This window comes from Neofelis nebulosa, chromosome 17 (assembly GCF_028018385.1).
Source record: "Neofelis nebulosa isolate mNeoNeb1 chromosome 17, mNeoNeb1.pri, whole genome shotgun sequence".
Classification (NCBI taxonomy): Eukaryota; Metazoa; Chordata; class Mammalia; order Carnivora; family Felidae; genus Neofelis; species Neofelis nebulosa.
In genome coordinates, this window is record NC_080798.1 from 50,322,631 (window position 1) to 50,337,237 (window position 14,607).

The 14,607-nt window shown below is 53.2% G+C and overlaps 1 protein-coding gene across 1 annotated transcript; it reads right to left on the minus strand.

Annotated features, from left to right (window-relative positions):
* Nucleotides 1–106: 106 nt before the first annotated feature.
* LOC131500466 (carbohydrate sulfotransferase 6) lies at nucleotides 107–13,857 on the minus strand. The gene is made up of 4 exons (XM_058709734.1): nucleotides 13,765–13,857; nucleotides 13,035–13,336; nucleotides 2,874–2,949; nucleotides 107–1,936 (listed from the first exon to the last, which is right to left on the minus strand). Exon 4 carries the CDS (start codon nucleotides 1,918–1,920, stop codon nucleotides 733–735), a length of 1,188 nt encoding a protein of 395 aa, XP_058565717.1. The 5' UTR covers nucleotides 1,921–1,936; nucleotides 2,874–2,949; nucleotides 13,035–13,336; nucleotides 13,765–13,857; the 3' UTR covers nucleotides 107–732.
* Between the last annotated feature and the right edge of the window lie 750 nt (nucleotides 13,858–14,607).

Genomic DNA, 14,607 nt, shown 5'->3' on the forward strand with positions numbered 1-14,607 from the left:
AGCAAAACCCTCCTCCTGCCTCCATCCTCCTCATGGTGTCACCTGGGACAAGTCCCTTCAGTTTTGTGTTCTGCCCGTCAAACTTCACAGACTGTAAACTCCAGTATCACACAGATTCATTAATTTTTTATTTCTGTGGGTGGGACCTTTACTGTCAGGGCAGGTGATGGGGGTATGTGGGCTCCTGGGAGGATGGGCAGAGAGAGGCTAGAGGGAGACCACAAGATAAGAGGCATCTTGTCTGATTTCTTGCTGAAAGAAACAAGCAATATAAATGCCAACAGCTCTGATAGAGTGTGGTGGTGGGACCTGGGGGCAACAAGTCTGGGGTGTGGCGGGAGGGGCTGGACTTGAGGGGCCGGCTCACCGCAGCGCCCCCTCTACTCCCAGGTAGGGCCGGGACCCCCTTGTCAGCTGTCGGATGATGCATCCAAAAGGAAAAGAGACTTAGGAAGAAAGCACTCGAGTAGCAGCCGAGTGGTCTGAACTTACTCGCGGTGCCCACAGGAAGCGTGGACACAGTTTTGCTTTCCGTGAAGCGTGCACCCGACGGGAACCCAGCTCCCAAGGAGGACTCGAAGGAAAAGCAAGAAGAAAGAAGCATGGAGTTTCGGGGACTCAATCCATTCCTACTACGGAGGAAGACTCCCCAACTCCGGGCCCCTCCACTAGCAGCCTGGGCGCTGCGTGACCGGCTCCCTCCCCCGCCGCCACAGCCTGGGGGGGCCTGCGCTAAGGTCGGGGGTGCGCCGCGGTGGACGACGCCCAGCTGAAGCTGCTAGTGCCGAGCGGCTGCACCAGGTCCACGGAGAGGTCGCGCTGCTCGGCCTCGGAGGCCACGGCCCGGTAGCCCAGCAGCCGCAGCGCGCCGGCGCACAGCTCCTGCACGCGGCGGATCTTGGCGAAGGGCAGCGCGTGGCGCCAGGCCTGGGAGACGTTGAGCGCGTTCCTGGATGAGGTCTTGAAGGCCTCGCGGCGGGCGCCGGGCCCGGACCCGTGCGTGCTGTTGTGGATCCAGGCCTCGAGCTGCGGCGTGAGGCTCAGGCCCGCGAAGTCGTAGAGCTCGCGGATCTCGGGCAGCGGCGCCCGCGCCAGATCCTCAAAGCGCACCAGGCGGTAGCGGCCGCGCAGGAAGGGCGGCGGCTTGCTGGTGGCGGCCTCGGCGATGCGCACGTGGCTGCGACACACCTCGCGCACCACGCGCAGGCCGGGGTCGGACTCCACCCAGGTGCCATTGGTGCCCAGCACGATGCCGTTGTCGCGCGCCAGCGCCTTGGCCGTCTGCTCGCGGGAGCGCAGCACGGCCCGCGGGTCCCGCACCAGGTGCACGATGCGCAGGTTGAGCGCGGGGTCGTTGAGCAGCGGGTAGAGCACCTGCAGGTTGAAGAAGCGCACCTCCTTGAGCACCACGTGGCTGTAGGAGCGGCAGGCCTCCTGCGCCACGCCGAAGGGCCGCCGCCCGCACAGCGGCTTGCACACCGTGTCGCTGCTGATGGCGCCGCGCGGGAAGGCGGTGCAGGCCGGCGGCGAGCACAGCGCGCGGCTCACCGCGAACTGGAAGAGGTCCGACAGGTTGCGGCGCCACGGCAGGTAGGCGTCGAACACGTCCATGTCGCACAGGAAGACGGAGCGCACCAGGTCGCGCACGGCCATGTGCAGCGCCGGCGCGCTGCCCTGCGACAGGGTGGTCCACACGTGCCACGCGGGTTCCATCAGGTAGAAGACGTCGGGGTGCTGGCTGAAGAGCTGGCCCACGAAAGACGAGCCCGAGCGCCACGAGGACAGCACCAGCACGTGCACCCGCTCTTTGCCGCTCACCGGGGACGGCGGCCTGGGCCAGGAGACCAGGAAAAGCAGGATGGCGGTCTGCGCCAGCAGGAGCACGGTTGCGGCCGTGCTGGAGATGCGCGGCAGCCACATGCCGCCGGCCGGGGGCCTGCGGGAGGAGAGTGCAGCCGTTGGGGACCGCGGCCCGCTAGCCGCGCCGCAGCCCAACTCCCGCCGGGTGCTTGCAGAGAGCGGGCCCCGGGTCTGGACCCCCCGACCTGTGGGGGCCTCCCTGGACTACAGCCGTCTCGTTGGGCGCTCCCCCGGCAACAGGACTTTAAGACATCAGCCATGATCTAGACCCTGCAGAGCAAAGGCCAGTTGCAGACTACTGCGGGAAATGTATGTTCGTCCTTACTTCCTCCCCTCCCCAGCCTTTCTCTCCCTCTCTCTCTCTGCCTTACTCCTCTTTCTTTCTTCCCTTTCTTCCTTCCCCCTTCCTCCTTCCCTCCTTCTTTCTTTCTCTCTCTCTCTCTCTCTCTCTCTCTCTCTTTTAAAAACAGAATCTCCACCTTCTGCTTAAGAATTCCTTTTGGGGGGACAATTTTAGGCTGTTTAGCTAAACAGCTTGATGAGTGATTTGGCTTCCTCCCCAGGTTCAGCCACTTCTTAGCCTGTGATCTCGGACCAAACACTTAATCTGCCTGTGACTCAGTTTACCCATCTGTAAAAAGGGGATTGATACTGGCACTGGAGTAATGGAATGAGCATGGGGGCAGGGCATGTAGCAAATCCCATAACATGCAACTTGCACTTTCCACACAGTGCGCGTCTGTGTTGTTTGACTTCTTTTAAACACGCAGCTACAGCTTTTGTTATTAAAAGTAAACAAATAAATGACAGAGACAAAGAACACCAACTGTTGCCACCTACAGGGAGTAGAGTGCTGCGGGATGCTGGGACTCCAGAGGGAAGGTACCCTTCTGGAGCTGCGTGAATGTGCAGAAGAAAGCAGTTGAGGGGGAGGTGGGGCAGAACCAGGGAAGGAGGAGGTGACAGCAGTCAGTCCCCTGGCTACGGTTTGCCTCCATGCTGAGGTTACTCACGGTAGTCCAGGGCCGCTGGGAGAACTGCCCACCTCAATCACAAATTCATGGAAGACGTCGGCGGGTTCTTCAGGGCCTGAGGAAGCAGGAGGGAGGCTGGGTCAGCGTCTCACCGGAGGAGATAACCCGGCACAGGGGGAGGGTTTTGCCTTCCCTTACTGACCGAAAGGTCCCTGCAGGTGGGAACAGAGCTGCCCGGCCCCCCCCTGGAGCTGGGCACAGACCAGGGGCAGGGTACATTTTTCCAAATGGGTGCAAACGGGTGGTCTCTCCTGCTAGATGGAGAAGGGAGGGCTGGCACTGAGCCCTCTGGTGCCACTTAGCAGCTAGGAGACCTGGGGCAGATGACTTCTCCACCCAGATGAGACACCCTGAGGTCACCTACATTTGGAATCCCGGCATCTCCCGAGCCTACCTCTAGTCCCCAGCCACTCCTGGGTCCTGTGGTGGATCTTAAGAATGTCACTCTTGGGGCGCCTGGGTGGCTCAGTCGGTTGAGCGCCGACTTCGGCTCAGGTCACGATCTTGCGGTCCGTGAGTTCGAGCCCCGCATCGGGCCCCTGTGCTGACAGCTCAGAGCCCGGAGCCTGTTTCAGATTCTGTGTCTCCCTCTCTCTGACCCTCCCCCATTCATGCTCTGTCTCTCTCTGTCTCAAAAATAAATAAACGTTAAAAAAAAAAAATTAAAAAAAAAAAAAAAAAAAGAATGTCACTCTTGTCCCTCACAGTGAAAGGAACCCTGAGCCAAGCTCGCACAGCCCGAGGTCTCAAAGATGAGCTGCTTTGGAAGGAGGAGCCTGGAAGTCTCCTCCTTGCTTCCACAGTATTTGCTCCCCACTAAGCCACCCCACCCCCCAGCCATATCACCACCGGGAGAAGCTGGGTCTAAATCGTGAGCTGGTCCCACTTATTCAGAGGCTGCAGGAGTGGGTGGAGGACACCCAACGGACCTGACATCTGCTGACTCCGACGCTGTCTCCCGAGTCCCGGACCCTACTCTCACTCCCGGAACATAAGGAGAGCAGCCGCCTTCCTGCTCTGCACATGTTATCTCCTCTCCTCAAAGATGTGCTTCTCCACGAGAACAGGGCACAGGAGAGGAAGGGAACTCAACTTGCATTTGCTGACATACGAGTGCTAGATGCTGTTTTGACTCAATGGCCCCTTTGGTAGACACTGTGATCTCAACTTCTTAGGTGAAGGACCCAAGGCTTGGAGAGATAGTAGGGGAAGGGGGACCCCGACCCAGGACTTCTGTCTCTAAGCTCCTAGCATTTTCTGATCCCAAGCAGCTGGCCTCTCCCATATCCTGGGGGATCCCTGCGGAGCAAAGGACCCTGAGGTCTGGCCCAAACACAGCTGCCCTGGCCAGCCCAGCCCTTTTCTGGCTAGGGAGGGTCTCAACCACAGGCCGATGTACTCCAGGGAAACCAGACATTTTCTTAAGTGACTCACACAATACCAGAGCTGATATCTGATCTTATTACTGGAACTCGAGAACTAGGAAGGGGACTGACACACCCTACCCCATGCGGGAGCCCAGGGAAGACCAGGTCCTGTGGGAGATTTCCTGATAAGGAGCCTTGTGTATAGCACACCCAGTTACCTCAGGGTTCAAAGTTAAGAACGGGTCCGAAAGGTACCAGGACAAGGACTTAATTTTCATGAGAGAATTGCATCCTCCCAACACTCCTGGAAGGTAGAAATTACCTTTTTTTTTTTTTTTTTTTTTTTTAATTTTTTTTCAACGTTTTTTATTTATTTTTGGGACAGAGAGAGACAGAGCATGAACAGGGGAGGTGCAGAGAGAGGGAGACACAGAATCGGAAACAGGCTCCAGGCTCCGAGCCATCAGCCCGGAGCCCGACGCGGGGCTCGAACTCACGGACCGCGAGATCGTGACCTGGCTGAAGTCGGACGCTTAACCGACTGCGCCACCCAGGCGCCCCGAAATTACCTTTTTTTTAATTTTAATGTTTTAATTTCTTTTTGAGAGATTGAGAGTGTGTGAGCAGGGGAGGGGCAGAGAGAGGGAGAGGGAGACAGAATCCGCCGTCTATGCCGTATATCTCATCGTGTCATTCCCCTGTGCAGCAACCTTCAGCTTTCCAGACTCACTTCCCATACTTCCGACCCAGCATCCTATAGATCAGGTGACCTGGAAGCAACACTCCAGGTTCCTCTCTTCTCTGCTGCGAGTGCCCATCCCGCTTCCTCTGAAGACACCTCACCTGTGCCTCTCTCAAGCCAGGTACCACTCTGCCCTGAGTGACACTTTGCCCCCGCCTCCTTGCCACTGCGTTTTCTCACGACTGTCTGTTCCCAGGCATCAGTGTGGACGAGTGCACGAGACAGAGTTTCTTTGGGTCCCACTCAGTACTTGTTCCTCCTTATTCTGCTAACAGCCTCTAGATTTTTCTCTGGGGAGCCACCCCTCACTCACACAAAGTGCACGTGGTTTGCGTGGAGCTGACCGCCCACTTCCCAGTTCGTAGGGAGTCATGTGTACCAAGCCTCATTCATCTGTATATTCCGCACGTCATCCCCCGACCAAGCGACAGGCTTAGGAATGGACATTTGCCCCAAGTCCAATCCCAGGAGTTTTGTAGCTCTGCAGGGGAGAGGGATGCTGCCTGGGTATAAAGCCAACACAGAAGAGAAGTGAGCAGAGAAAAAAAAAAGTCTGAGCCGTGAGCACCCGGATCCAGCTGGGCGAGATTCACCCGTGGACTTCTCAGTGGGAGAAAATACCCCCTTTTTTAGCCAAGCCAATGCGAGTTCGATTTCTGCCATTTACAACCAAGCATTTTGACTGGAAAGTGGGTCCTGTTGGTGGGGTGGGGTGGGGTGTGGGCCGAACCCTCAGGAAGCCTGGACAGAGCTTTTGGAGGCCCGTCATGCCGTGTTTCTTGATGAGGTGCTAAGTACCTGAGCGTGTTTAATTTGTGGGAAGTCATTAAGCTGTATTTAAAAACAATTTTTTTAATGTTTACTAACTTTTGAGAGACAGAAAGAGTGTGAGCAGAGGAGGGGCAGAGAGAGAGGGAGACACAGAATCCGAAGCAGGCTCCAGGCTCTGAGCTGTCAGCACAGAGCCCGATGCGGGGCTCGAACTCACAGACCATAAGATCATGACCTGAGCTGAAGCCGGACGCTTAACCAACTGAGCCTCCCAGGCACCCCATCAAGCTGTATTTTTATGCTCTTTTCTGTATGTATGTTATATTTCATTAAAAAGTTCAGAATCCCGACTGAATAAGGCAGTAAGTGTCATGTCAGGGAATGTCCCAAAGACTAAAGAGTAGATGATATTAATAAAGATTTGCCTAACTTAAGTCAGACACTCTATGATCCAAATCCAAAGGGAGGAACTCCCCCACGTGTCCCACATTTCTTCCTGCTGAGCGTTTATTTTTAAGTTTAATTATTTATTTTGAGAGTGAGAGCACAAGCAGAGGAGGGGCAGAGAAAGAGAGAGAGAGAGAGAGAGAGGGTCCCAAGCAGGCTCTGCAGTGTCCTCCTGAGCATTTTAAAGTGGCAGTATCTTCAGAGGTGCCTGGGTGGCTCAGTCGATTAAGTGTCTGACTTCGGCTGAGGTCATGATCTCATGGTCTGTGAGTTTGAGCTCCAAGTCGGGCTCTGTGCTGACAGCTCAGAGCCTGGAGCCTGCTTCGGATTCTGTGTGTGTGTGTTTGTGGGGGGGTGGCTCTCTGTCCCTCCCCCACTCATGCTCTGTCTCTCTCTCTCTCTCTCTCTCTCAAAAATAAACATTAAAAAAAATTTTTTTAAGTGACAGTATCTTCTAAATATCCCTGACTGTTTCTTGGCCTTGAGACACAGGAAGGAGCTATTGTTCTACCTGACTTGCCAAGGGGAAACCTGAGGGCAGGACAGTGTGCCACAGGAGGGGGGGTGACCTGGAGCCCAGGAATCCAGCTCTCTGGGAAACCCTCACCTGCACCCCAGCTCTGCGTGCCCTTGACTCCGCAGCATGTCCTGTCATCAGCCCTTCCCAGCCCTGGCAACGCATCTAAGGGAGTGAAATGTAATACTAAGTACAAATCCAGGGCTCAGCTTTCTCTCAGTTTGGCATCAGCTGGAGGCCATCCCTGTTCAGGAATCCCAAAGGCTACAGAAAACAGATCCCAGATGAGGGATCAGCGGACTCTTGGCATCAAGGGCCACCCCTGGGGGGCAAGCCAGCTCTAATGGAGCCCGGGGCATCTGTTACAAAGAAGGCTGAAAAGGAGGGAAAAAGAGGGGAAAAAAAAGGTGGGGGGAGGCAAGGGAGAAAAGGAGGGAGAGGAGGAAGATGAATGTTTACAGTGGGCTGGAAACACGGAGCACCAGTAAATACCATCCATTGCGGGCTTCCTATGTGCCAAGAGTTGTGCCCATCTTCTGATTTAGTCCTTACAACAAACCTATGCAGTGGACCTGATACCCCTCCCTGTTTTACAGATCAGGGAAGTGAAGTTTAGAAAGATTAAGAAATTTGCCTAAAGGACCCACACAGCAGTGGAGTCAGAATTTAAGTCCTCACCACCTAACTTTAGAGCTCTTAACTACATAACTTCGAGTGGAAAAACCACAAGTACCAACACATACGAGGATGGTAAAAATACACCGGTATCAAAGGACTTCATCAAGAAAGTGAAAGGACAGCCCCGGATGGGAGAAAATCCTCGCAAATCATATGTATGGGAGCCGAAATATATAAAGAGCTCTTACAACTCAATAACAGAAGACGCAGAAGCCAACATAAAAATGGGCAAAAGATTTGAGTAGACATTTCTCCAAAGATATACAAATTACCTACAAGCACATGAAAAGATGCTTGATACTTTTAGTCGCTTGGGAAATGGCAATCAGAACTACAATGAGATATCACTCCCCATCCACTAGGATGGCTAGAACCAAAAAGGTAGATCAGCAGCGTTAGTGAGAAGGTGGGGAAACCGGAAGCCGTGGACACCGCTGGGGGGTGCAAAGTGGTACAGGTGTTGCAGGAAACAGGCAGTTCCTCGAGAGGTTAAACACAGGGTTACCACGTGGTGCAGAGACGCCACTCTAAAATACATATATATCCAGGGGTGCCTGGGTGGCTCAGGTGGTTGAGCATCTGAGTCTTTATTTCGACTCAGGTCACGATCTCATGGTTTGTGGGATCGAGCCCTGCATCAGTGAGGAGCCCGCTTGGGATTCTCAATCTCTCTCTCTCTCTCTTTGTCCTTCCCCTGCTTGCAATGTCTCTCCAAAAATAAATAAATAAACATTTAAATAAAATAAAATACGTATCCAAGAAGACTGAAAACACATGTCCACACAAAAATGTGCTCATCACCTTTCACAGTAGCATTATTCATAATGGCCCCAAAGTGGAAACATCCCAAATACCTATCAACTGATAAACGGATAAACAAAATGTGTGGTACATCCATACACAGCTTCCCCTTGGTGAATGTGGAAGTTGGGGCATCAACCTCTACACAGTGGAAAATCCATGTGCAACTTTTTTTAAGTAGTATCATACCCAGCATGGACCCCAACGTGGGGCTTGAACTCACAAGCCCGAGATCAAGACCGGAGCTAACATCAAGAGCCAGATGCTTAACCGACTGAGCCACCCAGGCACCACCACCACCCCACCCCCATGTGTAACTTCTGGCTCCCGGAAAACTTAGCTACAAACAACCTACTGCTGACTGGAAGCCGTAACACAAACAGTCACCTATTTTGCATATTATATGTATTAAAGTAAGATAGAGAAAAGAAAATGCTACTGAGAAAATCTTAAGGAAGAGAAATACATTTATACTACCACAGTGTGTTTATTGAAAAAAATCTGCATATAAGTGGACTCACACAGTTTAAACCCACGTTCAAGAGTCAACTGTAATTGAGTGTTATCTGGCAATAAAAAGGAATAAAGTTTTTTTTTTTTAACGTTTATTTATTTTTGAGAGAGAGACACACACAGAGTGTGAGTGGGGGAGGAGCAGGGAGAGAGGGAGGCACAGAATCCCAAGCAGGATCCAGGCTCTGAACAGCCAGCACAGAGCCAGACGTGGGGGCTGAAACCTATGAACCATGAGCTCATGACCCGAGCTGAACTCGGACGCTTAACCGATTGAGCCACCTAGGCACCCCAGGAATGAAATATTGATACATGCGACAACATGGATAAACCCCGAGGTGATTAACACACAACATGTGTATACTGTTGCATCAGTGAATTGTGCACCGTAAAAGGGTGAACTTTAGGGTAAGTGAATTGTACCTCAATAGAGCTTTTATTAAAAAAAAAATACACAAAAATGGGGGCACCTGGGTGGCGCAGTCGGTTAAGCGTCCGACTTCAGCCAGGTCACGTTCTCGCGGTCTGTGAGTTCGAGCCCCGCGTCAGGCTCTGGGCTGATGGCTCGGAGCCTGGAACCTGTTTCCGATTCTGTGTCTCCCTCTCTCTCTGCCCCTCCCCCATTCATGCTCTGTCTCTCTCTGTCCCAAAAATAAATAAAAAACGTTGAAAAAAAAAACTTAAAAAAAATACACAAAAATGCATAGAAAGAAAGTTGGAACGATGTGTGCTGAATAGTAGTTACCTTTCTGTGGCCAGATAACAAGTAATTTTTTTCTTGTTAGTGCTTTTGCTGCGTTTTCCAGGTGGTCTACGACAGACTTGTATTACTTTGGTAATCGTAAACTCATAAACTTGGTTAAAGGAGGCATGGGCACGGGTGCAGCTTGCCTGGTCCAGCTTTCGCTGCAGGACGAGGAGTGCGGCAGATCAGTCCCCTGGCTGACCCGAGTACCAGCTGGCCAGAGTAGGACGGGGGCAAGGACGGAGAACTACCTCCCAGAGGCTGCAAGGAGTGAAGATCCCTAAGCCTGCCCTCAGCCTCAGGGCTGTGGACTGGGTCAGGCTGTGGCAGGAGACATTCCTGGCCCCAAGCCCTGGCCACATCTGCTCTCTGCCAGCCCTAATGAGCAGCTTCGTGGCATCAGCCAGAGGCAAGGAAGCTGGAGTCACACAGCCCAGATGCTGCTGGAGGAAACAGGTTTGCCTGCAGGAATCTATTGGGAAATGAAATCAAATTGTCTAGGAAAGGAGCCTCAAGTCCCCCTGGCTCAGAGCCACCCCAGGGGGCATTTCAGAGCAGATGAGCAGGTAACACATAACACCTTTCTCTGGCTCTGAACTTTGGGGATCCTCAAAATGCATTTTGCGCTGGACCTAATCATAGAACCTTACAGCTGGGGAGACCTGAAGTCTGGGGACTCCCACCTCTTTTCTGAAATAACTCATGCAGGGGAGGGGGGGTAGGGAATGCACCTTGAGAACATTCTCCTGTGTTCCCCCAGGTGTTGACAGAGCCCTCTTATTACAGGGATAATCTGGAAAGTTCTCTGGCTTATTTTTTTAACATTTTATTTTGATTGATTTGTTATTTTTGAAAAGCAAATCATTCTTAGAATTCAATCACGTAAGAAAAAAAAAAGGAAAGGGCCGTTTTAGAAGAAAACATGGAATAGCCAAATGCAGTGTGTAGATGTTGTTTGGATTCTGATTCAAACAAGCCAAGTGCAAGAAGATATCTTTGAGGCAATGAGAGAAATTTCACCTTGCCTGAGTATTAGGCGATACTGAGAAATCACCGTTAATGCTACTATCACTGTGCAGAATACTCTTGTTCATGCATTTCTGTACCTATGTCCCCTTACTAGACCAGAAGCAGGATTCTGTCTCATGACAGGGAGCAGTGCTGGCACAGTGGCTGATGAACTCCATTTGATCTTTTACTGGGTGACCTTGGACAAGATACTTAATCTCTCTGTGCCTGTTGTTGTTGAATCTGTAAGATGGGGGAAATTCACCTGCCTGGTTCAGTGGGTAGAGCATGCGACTTGATCTCAGGGTCATGAGTTCAAGCCCCATGTTGGGCCTAGAGCTTACTTTAAAAGGTTTTTGTTGGGGCGCCTGGGTGGCGCAGTCGGTTAAGCGTCCGACTTCAGCCAGGTCACGATCTCGCGGTCCGTGAGTTCGAGCCCCGCGTCGGGCTCTGGGCTGATGGCTCGGAGCCTGGAGCCTGCTTCCGATTCTGTGTCTCCCTCTCTCTCTGCCCCTCCCCCGTTCATGCTCTGTCTCTCTCTGTCCCAAAAATAAATTAAAAATGTTGAAAAAAAAAATTAAAAAAAATAAAAGGTTTTTGTTTATTTTGTTTGAGAGAGAGAGAGAGAGAGAGAGAGAGAGCAAGGAAGAGAGCATGCATGAGCGGGGGAGAGTGACAGAGGCGGAGAGAGAGAAAATGAGAATCTTAAGCAGGCTCCATGCTGGGCTCTAGCCCATAACCCTGGGATCATGACCTGAGCCAAAATCAAGAATCTGATGCTCAATGGGCTGAACCACCCAGACACCCCTAGAGCTCACTTAAAAAAAGAAAAAAAAAAATGGGAGTGCCGTGGGGCTCAGTCAGTTAAGTATCCAACTTTGGCTCAGGTCATGATCTCACAGTTCTTGAGTTTGAGCCCTACATCTGGGCTCTGTGCTGACAGCTCAGAGCCTGGAGCCTGCTTCAGATTCCGTGTCTCCCTTTCTGTGCCCCTCCCCAGCTCGCGCTCCATCTCTCTGTCTCTCTTTCTCTCTCAAAAATAAAATAAGCGTGGGGCGCCTGGGTGGCGCAGTCGGTTAAGCGTCCGACTTCAGCCAGGTCACGATCTCGCGGTCCGTGAGTTCGAGCCCCGCGTCGGGCTCTGGGCTGATGGCTCGGAGCCTGGAGCCTGTTTCCGATTCTGTGTCTCCCTCTCTCTCTGCCCCTCCCCCGTTCATGCTCTGTCTCTCTCTGTCCCAAAAATAAAATAAAAAACGTTGAAAAAAAAATAAATAAAATAAAATAAGCATTAAAAAAGCAAAACTCAGGGAGCCTGGGTGGCTCAGTAGCTTAAGCATCCAACTTCGGCTCAGGTCATGATCTCATGAGTTTGTGGAGTTCAAGTGCAGCAACGGGGGTCTGTGGGGACAGCTCGGAGCCTGGAGCCTGCTTCAGATTCTGTGTCTCCCTCTCTCTCTGCCTCTCCCCCACTTGCATATTCTCTCTCTCTCTCACGAATAAATAAACATTAAAAATTTTTCAAATAAAATAAAAATAAATGGGGGAAATAATATAACCCAAGTCAGGGCTCGATGTGAAAAGTGAATGAGTTAACATTTATAAAGAACTTAGAACAAGGTCTGTCACACAGTACACTAGTATTTGCTCAGAAATCTTCCAAATCCTGGGTGACAACTATATTCTATGAATCCGAGCGAAAGCCTTTTCATAAGGAAAACTCAAGGACAACAGCCTGATCTGGTTCAGGTGACCCTGGGAACAGAATGTGGCAAGCCCAGGCAGGGTCAGAACGTGTACTGCAAAACAACGGTGAATAGTGGCTACAAGACTGGCTTCTGAAAGCCGGACTGGGTTCAAATTCTGCCTCTGCACCAGTGAGGTGTGTGACTTGGGGCAGTGCACTCCTAACGTCTGGGCGCTTCCTCCTCTGGCTCCTTTGCAAAGGACGCCGGCGACAGCCCCTACCACACGCGATGGAGAGGAGTCAATGGAACCGTAGAGCCCTCAACACAGCCAACCCTTAGCGGGCTGAAGCAGCCAGGCACTATTCTCATTACCTCTGGTACTTGGCAACTCACTCTGGGCCTCAGGGAAGCCAAGTCCTTCCTGCTCTCTAGGCCTCAGTCTTCCCATCCTCATGCCTCTGGCGCAAGAGGGTACCGAAAAGAGAGTTAACATTGGCCAGGCACCTCCGCTGAGGCCAAGATCCAGCAGCCCCAACAGAGGCCGCCAGGCTCCAAGGTCAGCTGCATATGGTTCTCAATTCACTCACCAAGCTGCTTTTTCTCAAGAGTTCCGCGGAAAAAGCTTTCTGGATTAAAGCCCTTGGCAACTCCCGTTTTAAGAGATTAGGGATCCCCAGTAGCGATCTCCGGTGCAGCTGAAGCCCCGGGAAGACACCGTGAAACCAGCGTCTGGGGCTGCAATGCCCTCTCCACCTTCGGTTAGAACCACCACCCTCAGCTCTTCTCCCCAGACCCGACTCCTCGGCTGCAAGATCAATGCCCCGGTTTGGGGGCATCCTGCGCGGAGACAGGCCGAACCAACGTACCCCGAAGCTGGCGTCCCTGCCCGAGCTGGCGCGGCGGGAGGCGGACACCTCTCTCCTGAGGCTCGGCAGGGGCTCCTTGACCTCGCCTCTTCCCAGTTCCAGTCCACGGCCGGCTGTGTCTTCACCGGGAGACTCCTCGGGAGCTGATGTGCCCCGCAGGCTCCCAAGGCTCTTAAGGGGCACGCAGTGACCCCGGGGAGAAGGCTCCGAGAGGCATGGGCGCGGGGGCAGCAGATGCCTCGATATTGGAGGCACCTGGCGAGCTCAGGCGGGGGGGAAGCTGGAAACGGGGCAGGCGTGTCCTGGAAACGGAGAGGCGTCTTAAGAACAGGGGGTGTGCGTGCGGGGCAGTCGTGGGGCAACGACAAGACGCGGACTGGGGCGCCCCTGCCCGGAGCCCCCCACCCGTGCCGGGCGCCGCGCCCCCCGCGCCCTGCGCCCCGCGCCGCCAGTGCAGCCGCCCGCTGCCCGAGAAGAACGCGCACAATGAGGCGCTTTCAGACGTGGCTGCGGTCCCGGAGCCGGCGGGCGGGAGCCGGGGCGGGAGGGACGGAAGGAAGGAAGGAGCCGGTTGGCCCCCTGCTCCCACTACCCTCCCCACTTCGGGGGAGGGGCGGCCGCCCGGGGGCGGGGGCGGGGGCGGGCGCGGGAGGGCGGGGTGAGGGCGGGCGCAGGTGGGCCCCGGGGGCAGCGGGAGGATGTCAAAGGGCGCTGGCGCTCACCCCCTCACCCGACTAACTGACCGAAAGAGTTGTCTCCCGCTCCGGTCGCGGAGAGCGAAGCCTCCGGGGAGCACAAAAGGCCCTGGCAAGGGAAATCAAATCGTAATCTTGCCCCTCCTCGCTCTCTGTGGCATCCTCGAAGCGAAGTGACTTGGAATCCAAGCCGCTTTCCCAAGCCCCCAGCCTCAGACCTAAGTAAGCCAAGTCCAAGGCGTCCAGATGCCAAGCGGACAGCGCAGCCTCCCCAGCCAGTAGCCCAGCTGGGAGGGGCCGAGACGCCAGGTGGCCCTCAGGACCTAAGCCCAGAGCTGGCTGCCCCCTCCTCCCGTCCCTTCCCTGTTCTAGTCTCATCCCAGAGGCACAGGCTTGGTAGCAAGTCCGGGTAAATACAAGATAAATTTCAAAAAGTAAAGCAGTCCGTCCCCCTCCCCCGCCCAGATAACAACAGAGTCCAGGCATCTGAAAAAAAATTCTGACCTCCTATAATCCATGCTGGGATCTAAAAGAAGTCTCTGCTGCTGGGACTATAAATTAGTGCATTCTTTCCAGGATGCGGTTTGGCAAGATGAATTTAAATCCTTAAGAACGGCCATAAGCTTTCTGAATTAGTAATTCCTTTCTAGCATCTAATTTAAGGAAATAAACTGGCAAGAAGGATTTATACACAAGGTTCATAGAAGTGTTGTTTATGATAATGAAAAAGTTAGACTACAAAAGATTAGAAAGATGTGTGCCAGAATGCCAATCGTGATAACTTCTACATTTACAGACAACTTATTTTCTTTAGGTTTCTGTAATTTTACATTTTCCCCAATAGGCATTTAGAACTTCTCCGGTCAGAAAGAAACAAG

What these genes read in the sequence shown, in the direction of transcription:
- LOC131500466 (XM_058709734.1), bottom strand. Translation starts at nt 1,920, where the DNA reads ATGTGGCTGCCGCGCATCTCCAGCACGGCCGCAACCGTGCTCCTGCTG.